General features: G+C 29.6%; 1 protein-coding gene across 2 annotated transcripts in view; it reads right to left on the bottom strand.

The window, feature by feature from the left end:
* Positions 1–2,050: 2,050 nt before the first annotated feature.
* LOC100167868 overlaps positions 2,051–9,509 on the bottom strand; it is a 14,672-nt gene continuing 7,213 nt past the window's right edge. The window contains exons 2-8 of one of the 2 annotated variants that reach the window (XM_001948061.5): positions 6,487–6,729; positions 5,564–6,408; positions 5,068–5,163; positions 4,449–4,549; positions 3,917–4,370; positions 3,052–3,233; positions 2,051–2,969 (exon numbers count right to left, since the gene is read on the bottom strand). In XM_001948061.5, the coding sequence (XP_001948096.2) occupies positions 2,759–2,969; positions 3,052–3,233; positions 3,917–4,370; positions 4,449–4,549; positions 5,068–5,163; positions 5,564–6,408; positions 6,487–6,729 (2,132 nt within the window). In that variant the 3' untranslated portion in view covers positions 2,051–2,758. The remainder of the gene's footprint in view (positions 2,970–3,051; positions 3,234–3,916; positions 4,371–4,448; positions 4,550–5,067; positions 5,164–5,563; positions 6,409–6,486; positions 6,730–9,509) is intronic. The other variant, XM_008187570.3, reaches the window with a different exon arrangement.

Here is a 9,509-nt window from a genome sequence, read left to right as displayed (position 1 = left end):
GTATTTTGGGCATTATCTTTTCCCTAGCGTTATATAAATTTATTTTAGCACAATTTTTATCTCTAACCTGTATTTTACTATTACTTCCATCCAATATATTCCAATGAATTTTCATCCAATTTGAGTTTGATTATTTTTCTGTGCTTTACAATTATTCACTGTTGCCTTTCGTTATTCACCGGTACCTTCTTAATACTTGCCGTTGAAGTATATTTTCGGTTAATGTTTTCTGATTATGTAGTGTTCGTTGGAAATTTAATGTTCGATTATTTCCAGAATTAATCATTTTAAAACGCGGAACACTATTTTATGAAACTGTGATAGTTTATTTTTATATACTCACTAGCTTCATCCGTGTGGTTTTTTGTGGCAAATCCTATACAGTATCCTCGCTATAAAGGTGTATCTCGGTTTGAGTGTTACTGTTTCAATATAGTTCACTGATAAATCGGGGTTAGTGTGCCTATAGCTTTGTGAAATAATTCGACCTAGATATGGGGGGCAGCCGCAAGTCGGATTAAGCACTTGGCATATTTTTTGACGTGGTTTAAACTACTTGCTCTTTAAACTTTTCTGACACATCTAAAAAAAAATCTCTGAGATGTTCGTCAAAACCAATTGAGTTCATTATAATATAAGCTAAACACAAACATTAGGTTTTAACATATATAGTTTCTTTAATCGAGGCCATATTAACACGACGATTTGGTGCACGCTTGTACCTGATCTAAGTATCTGACTGAGTAACCAATGGCAACCATTTATAAACAAAAAAAAATAATAGTTATACTTTTATAATCCACAACCAGTTATAAGCAAAAAAAAATTTCAATTTCCACTGTGAATCTCAAGTTCCGTTTGATCAGCTCTTTAAAATTTGAATATCGGAAAATCCTTTCCTATTCCCCATCTATACCATTATAGAGGAACCACTATTCCAAATTTCAAGTTCACACGCTTTGTAGTTTTTGAGCTGTATCGATCAGTTAGCGAGTGAGTGGTATTTGGCATTTATATATTATATAGATGATGTGCGGCAAGTTAAATAATTATATATATGGAGTAGAATCATTTACTTTTCGCTATTTAAACTGACAACCTAATTTCACGATTTACTTATTATTATAGTCGACGGTCACACACTCAATGACCGTCAAATTGACTGTCCCTTTTACCACGTTTATATGCAGCTGTTAATGCGCATTTAGTTAATCCGGGACTTGGGTGCATATAAACGCATTTTTAATTCGCATTAAACTAATGCGCATTTATTATTTAATTCGATTCGTCAAATCGAATTAACTCTTACTCCGGGATTAAGAAATGCATGTAAACGCTTTAATGCGAATTAATTTTTTCGCGGGAATTTAAAAAAAAAAAATTTATAATTGTTTTGGTAATGGAATACAAAGTATATAACATGGACTAAAAAACATTCGCATTAAGCTTAAAATTTTACCCGACCTCTAATCTTGATATTTTAGGTGCATATAAACTCGCTCCCTAATGCGAATTAACTTCTGCATATAATCGCGGTATTTGATGTCACAGTGTCACACACGTCCTATACACGACAGACATTTAACGTCCAATGACGCGTGACCCCAGCCTTATACTTTCTTAAATATTCTCGTTCAGACGTCTATAGTTTGAATTTATTACCTATACATTTTAACTATTTATATTTTACACTTCTGGATTTGAGCATTTATTTGCGTTAGATCAAATAATGTGTTTCGGAATTAATTTTGTGATATGACATTATTTTATGTTTTTTTATTATATTGATATTAGATTAGGTAGGTATACAGGTGTACTGTATACCGTATACATGAACTGTAATAAGACACCAGGAGATTTCTACTTTTTTTTTTTGATAAAAAATAGAACAACATTAATTAAAATAATAAGTTCCAATTTTTTATTGGTCAATACAAAAGTTAAATATAAACAATACATAATCAATCAGCTATTTTACAAGTGTTCACTTTTCAGTATATAATTTAAAACTAACATTCATATTAATATTTCGAATAAATGCAAAGATATATGAAATAATGGAAAATGATAAAGATCTAAAATGATCATAACATTTAAAATATATAATATCATTGTAATAGTAAATTATAATATTATATACACGACACGGAATCGTGTAGATAAATATAATTGTTGTTTGTACATATATATGTACTATGTACACATACTATTTATAGGAACAAAACACCCAAGCATAATACAATATATTGGTATTCAGAATTAGAATCTCGTCGTCGATCTAGTCAAAACATAATCTTATTTGGCCTGGAATTCAGTTAATAATAAATAATAATAATACGCTGAAATGTATTACAGACAATAACAAAAGAAAACACGAATAACGAGAACAAAAAACGATAAGAGATGATGGGGAACGACGACCAGTGCACATTCCATAGACACACAAATTACCTATGCTGCTTAGTTGCGGTAGTAGTTCTTACATGTAGGGCGGGGGCGGCGGCCAGTTGCTTCGGCTCTGGTAGGTATTTTGCATCAGCGGGTGCGGTGGGTGATGCGAGTGCGGCGATTGGGACGGACCAGCACCGGCGTTAAGCCAATCGTTGCTGTCGGCCGCGGTCGGCGAGTACCAACCGGTGGGGGCGGCGGGGGTAGAAGTGGCACCACCGCTATTGCTGCTGCTGCTGTTACTATTGCTGCTGCTGCCCGCCACCAGCTTTTGCCAGTCGGGTCGGCTTCCACCGTGCCCGGCCCATTCCTAGCTGGTACGTTGTCTTTTGGCCGGACCACCCGCGGCAGCAGCAGCAGCAGCAGCAGCTTGGTATTGTTGTATTTGTTCATCATGCTTCAAAATCAATGTTTTTAATTGCGGCAAAACATGCGTGATATCTTGTAGCATGGCCATGGGTGTATCATCCGGGTACATCGACCTGAGGCGTCCATTTTCCCGCAACACGGCCAACTGCTCGCTGTCAAACAAACGACGGGTGAAATTTATTAACCTCTTCCGAACACTGTTGGATGAGTATTAAAGGAGGAGCAGACACTTACGAATTTCCAGTGAATAGTGTCGTTTTTAAGTATTTGTTTAAAACGTAAGCGCATCTCGGGACTGTACACAAAGGCAAAACCATCTGGACTAAATCGTCCAATGTCACCATTAAATCAGAATAGATGTATGCCTTCGCGTTTATGCAATGTATCATTCTCCCTTGGAGTGTTGCCTTTTGGATCTGTGTTAAATATATATATATATATATATTATTTTTTTTTTAAATACAAACGTTTTACAAGTATTATAATAATTTTAAAAACAAATTTTCAGTATTCTATATAGCAAATAAATTTTTTGGTGTTAATACTACTGCTCTGAATTTAATTTAATAACATACAGGCCTGTTACTTATTGCTACATCGCAATTGATCAAATAATAAATGTTGAAACAATTGCAAGAAATTGAAAAATATTCCAAAAATATTAAGTTAAAGAAAAAATAACTTTATTACCAATATTAAATACTGTACACACATTTATTATGAACAGAAAAACTACATAAATTGAAATCATCAGCCTAGAGAAACTAATATCTATTAATATGGAAAGTTACATTTAAATACAAAACATTTATGTAAAACGGTCAATAAAATTAAAATATTATTAATTTAAAGATTAACCCATAGTATCTTATGTTTATTAATGAACATTATCAACTTATCTATGTTATACAAAATTGGCTGAAGTGATGCACATGCTAATTTTGTGAATAAATATAATAATTATATAAGTATATTATACTTGTTTTCAAAATAAAAAGGTATAGAGATATCAAGATTTTATAGAGGTATGAAAAATAATATTATTTTATTCTAGGCCCCAATAACTTCAGTCAATCTTAAAATATTAAATATCATTAACCTTGTATGCTGCATTATTAGTTGTGTCATGCGCCCACATCCGTTCCGGTATTCTCGTCAATTCCCATGCAATATTAGAACGTGGATTCTCCTGCACAGTTGGAGGAACAGGGCTGGATGGTGGGGACGATAAGTCAATGATTTCTAAGGGCGGAGCAACTACAACAGACCCAGCATTCCTTAATGCATTGCGCTGCTGTGTATTGGTTAAGCGACCATGCACAGATTGGCCACTATATGGCTGCTGAGTTTGAGGAGTGGTAATTATTTGTTGTTGCTGTTGTATCTGTTGTTGCTGCAACTGTTGTTGTTGGGCTTGATTATTGTTAGAACGTTGATTGTAGAATTGTCTCATTTGACTTGAATGTGACATTACATTGCTATTTGTCATTGGATTGTACATAGTTGTTATACATTGGCTAATAGGTACAACGTTGGAGTATGAGACAGTATTGCTATAAGCATAAATAATTTTTTTTCTGTTTTTAGATATTTACAAATTTGATTATTTGTATTATTTTGATAACACTTACCCAATAACTGGTGTCGAATTGCCTGCACGGACTAAAGGCGGTGGTGGTACAACATGACTCGCACTGTTTACCAAACTGCTGCTTTGAGACACCGTTGAACCCTGAGAATACAATAAAAACTAAATATAAAAACTGTTAATTTACTAATATATATTACATAGCCCACAATGTAATATTAAAACCCACCATTGAATTTAAATAATTAATTATTTTATCACACTGGCCAAACTTGTAATCAATACTTTTATTAAATTTTAAATTAACTTTAAAACAATTTTAAAGAAAAGAAAAGCTGTATACTTTATTTTATAATTATTATTTATTAATATATCAACATTACTACTTTAGGTCAAAAAAATGTGTAAAAAAAAAAAAAAAAACATTAATTGTTTGAATTACCAACTGAAGAATGACAATATTTAGTCCATTGGTTTATAAAAATTGTTTGTATTAAATAAAAATACAAGAAGGTTATTTCTTTAAATGGAGACGAAATTATAAAATCAAAAATAGTTTAGAGTGTGAGCTTTGAACTACATATAATTGGTTCAGTATTTCTTTATATAAGGGGTGATGAATAATTGGAGAAAAAAAATTAAGAAAGTTGAAAAATAAGTACCGCATTATAGCACTGGGCAGCTATGCTTTGATTTCTGGCTGCAATAGAATAGCCACGAGTTGATGGAGGCTGAGCCTGAGTGCTATATGAATTAACCTACAAAAATATTATTTATTTATTGCGAATACAGGCTGAATGTAAAGAAAAAATAATTGGTTTATTGAAAAGCATGCATGACACCAACAATGTGAAGTATAGTTAAATAAAACAAATGAAAGCAAAATTGAATGTAAAAAACTAAAAAGCCTTTAAACCATTTTTCCCATATTTATATAATTTTGTTAGGTATAAATTATATATCATTAATTGATAGACCTTTTTATTTATAGATACATTATTTATTAATATTTAATAGTAATACTAAAAATAATTATAAGCATAAAATAAATGATACATTTGAATAAATTGTGAACACTAGCATCAATTTATTTAAAGAATCAAAAATAAAAAAGCAATTTAATATATATATTTATATAATATATAACATAATTCATACCATTTGGTTTGCTGGCCATCCGTTTTGATATGTGTTCATCAAGACTGGCATACTCTGCGGTAATGATGCTGGTGCCGTTAATGTGAGAGGGATAGAATTTTCAGCGGGTACCACTTCAGGGGGTGCTCTGATCCAAGCACCAGGTGGATTTACATGGGTAGACTTCTGATTAGTTAGGAGTTGTGTATCAACTACCTTCGCTGGCCAATATTCCTCAAAATTAGTTTCCGGTGGAAAATAATTTTTTATATCATCAAGACTGGTAACTGTGCAAGAATCACTGGCAAATAACTCATTTCTAATACCCTGAACTTTGCAGCAGAATTTAAGGTAGGCCAAGTTCCAATTTTCTAATTTTACAGCTCGATGTTTTAAGTTTTCTGTTTCACCTTCAAAGTAGAAGAGCGGGACATATTTTTGGTTATCTTTAATACAGTATGGCACAACAGATTCAGAGTTAATACGAATAAAACCACATTTCTCTCTGCGGCCTGGAGTAATATTGCACAGTAATTTTTTATAACATACTTCTATGAACGTATAAAATTCATGGACATCTTCCAAACGAACAATATAATCTTTTCCTTGAAAAAACATTTCTTTGCCGTATATACATTCGGTATGCTTTTGATTAATATCATTTAATAACTTAGCTTCAGCCTCGGTGATAAAATGGCTTCTTACAGATGTGCATGTATAAATATCTGCATGTAAATAATGTAAATAGTTGCTGAGTAGCTGAGTTTCAGCCATACGTACTGATACAAACTTTAAATGTTCACCATTGATTACTCGTATAATATAGGGTACATTGTATCCAGCGATTAATTTCCACGAAAATCTACCTACATTGCATAATAGAACATAAAATATAGTGTTTTCATAGAAAGTTTCTAACATGAATTTAACTCTGTATTGCTTACCTTTAATACTTTCTACATCTTCGCAATCTTTGGGTAATTTGTCTTGATTTTTTTGTGTGTTATTCGTTATAATTGGTGCATTAGTCAATGTTACTGCTCTGCCAGCTCTGTTTATATAAACATTTGCCGGAGATGCAGCCTGTTGCTTTGCTGCAGCTGTTGCATTTTTTTGATAATTTTCTTTCATTTTTAGAGCCATTGCATTTATTTCAGGATCATCATGTTCATTTTTTACACTTATCCCTGTAATTTAATTATTAAATTATATTTTAATATAATTAAAATGATAGGTAGGTACTATGAATAATAAAAAAAAATATTTATTAGAAAATAATTTATGGACTTAAAATGTAAACATGTTAAATAATTAAAATTACAAGAACATTTTTTCTTTTTTTTATAAATAATATACTTTTGCTGAAATCCATGCCTACTAAAAATCAATAAACAATATTATGTCCAAATATTATTTAGAAATTATCATAATGAATTTATGTTACAAAGAGACCAAAATTCTTATACATGTTCATGAATAATATTAGATCTAGTAATCACGGTGATTCCTTATCAATAGGAGTAAATATTAAATATTCCATTATTATAATTTATGATAACATGTACATGGAATACTGATCATTTATAAAATAGATATAAATAATGATAGGATAGTAAAATAGAATGCCACAATCATTAATACCTGAAATTTAGGACACTCAAAGAGAAAGTAAAAGAAAATAATGGGCAAGCTAAAAACTGTGTTATTTATACTTTATGAGTGTAATAAAGCTGTCATGAAGTTAAAAAAAAATTTGATAATCAAAACAATATTAGTTTAGTCTTATGGACTACTTCGTCTCAAGTTGCTTTCACTAGCTAAGTAAAAAAAAAAAAAACCGTTAGGTATCTTATATTTTAGTTACTCATAAAAATTGATAACAGAATAGGTATACCTATTTAATATTTATATTTTAACTATTTGTTTTGATATTATATAAGTTATAACTAGAGCACGGATTTATATGAAATTGCAATTTTTAACATTTTTGGGATTTTTGTCAGTAATCTTTATAAATTTTAATAGTTTGAAGCTAATGGGGATTTTTTTTTGCTTATTACTGCCTATTCATGGTTATTGCATATTTCTGGATATTTTGACAAAATTCAAAATATATTGCATATTGTAGACTTCAAGCGATTATTCATTTTCATAATATTAAATTATAAATTACGAATTATTTTGTTTATTAAGTAGGTAGATAATAGATGGTAATAATAATACCTATTATTATTAATTATTATATTATAAGTTATTTAATTTGTTTTAAATTATTTTTGTGGAATATATTTATAAGCTATTGAATTGTGAATCTTTACCATATTACACAATTTAAAATTTATTTTTTTTGCATATTATATTATGGCATGTTTTGACACTTTTTAATGCATACAAATTGGAGCTCACTTATAATTTATGGTTAGAATAAAAAAGTAGTTATGGTTATTGTACTTCACACTCTCAAATACAAACTAGATAAAATGTGTAACTTACACGTAGGTCTACATTACTGTTTTTTAAAGCCTTTTTTAGAAAACTACTATAAAAATAAATGTAATATATATGTAATATATATATATATATATATGTAATGTTATATATATATACCTAACTAGTTGAAAACATTTTTTTTAAAACATTGATTAATATTGTATATTTGTATACACATAATGCAATAACTAATATAATATTATGTAAGTATACAATTATGTTTATTGTTACAATATAAAGCAAAATAACTAGAAATTCGTTCATTTATACCAGTACACAAAAATAATTACACCGGTATCTTTTAGTTTATACCGGTATACCAAGAAATGTTTAGCCTTTTAGGTACAAAATAATAAACAATGCATTTAGTTATTAAAGAACTATAAATGTTATCATAATATTACATAATAAAAGTTGTGATAAGTTGTGATATGCAAAAGAAAATGAGATGATTACGCATTTATACCGATACAACCGTTTTGAAAATTATACCGGTATAACAAATATTTTAAACCGGATTGCAAACAAATTTATTCTTATACAATACAGTCTTTATTTTATACCGGTATTTATTTTGAGGGGAAATTTATAACGGTATGGACCAACGAATTTCTGGTAAAAATATAGATGCTTGATATTTATTATTAACCAATTAATATAGCGAAAGTGTATTGTTTGTTGTACCTATTTACATTTTACAGAATATGAAGATTCAATGTGTACAGTTACAAGATAAATATTGGATTTTCATACGAATTACCACTAAAGTATATCAGTGCAAACTTGGATATTATTATATAATTACATATAATACAATATGGATTTATACCTTTAATTGATACAATGATGTAACAAACAAAAACAAATTTAAAAATAGAAACCACTATTATAGTTTATTTGGCATACATAATAATCGGACGAAAATAATATCAAAATCTAGTAAAACGAAGTCTTCACAAATATAGTTTCAGATTCTTGGCGGAGCAATGCATACAATTTTTTACAATAAAATTTTTTTTTAATATTATAAAAATATTTGGGTCAAAAGTAAAGAAAGTCCCCTAACTTTCTCTTATTGGAAAAAAATTATAAAATAGAATAGAGGGAAAACGGAAATGTTTAGGCAAACCCGCCAGTTTTTGACCGGATTGATTTTGTTACGTAGTTAACACAATTCAAAACCGATAATATTCACCAAATTATAATTTATAATATTAGTATTTTCCTAGTTAGGTATTTACTATCACACCAAAAACACTTCGTTATAACTCCGTGTAAAAAAAAGCTAAGTTAAAAAAAAAAATTAGTAATGATTAAATCTTTATAAGACGTGATATAATATGGAAATTAAGTAAAATGCCATTTTATAATATTACAAATACCTATGACAAATAAGATCAATTGTAATGTTAATACTTTGTCAATATATTGTGTTTAACTATTTGGCAGGACGTAAAACGTAGAAGTATACTTAAAT

This window comes from Acyrthosiphon pisum, chromosome A1, assembly GCF_005508785.2.
Source record: "Acyrthosiphon pisum isolate AL4f chromosome A1, pea_aphid_22Mar2018_4r6ur, whole genome shotgun sequence".
NCBI classification, from domain to species: domain Eukaryota; kingdom Metazoa; phylum Arthropoda; class Insecta; order Hemiptera; family Aphididae; genus Acyrthosiphon; species Acyrthosiphon pisum.
This window is presented reverse-complemented; position numbering and strand designations above follow the sequence as displayed.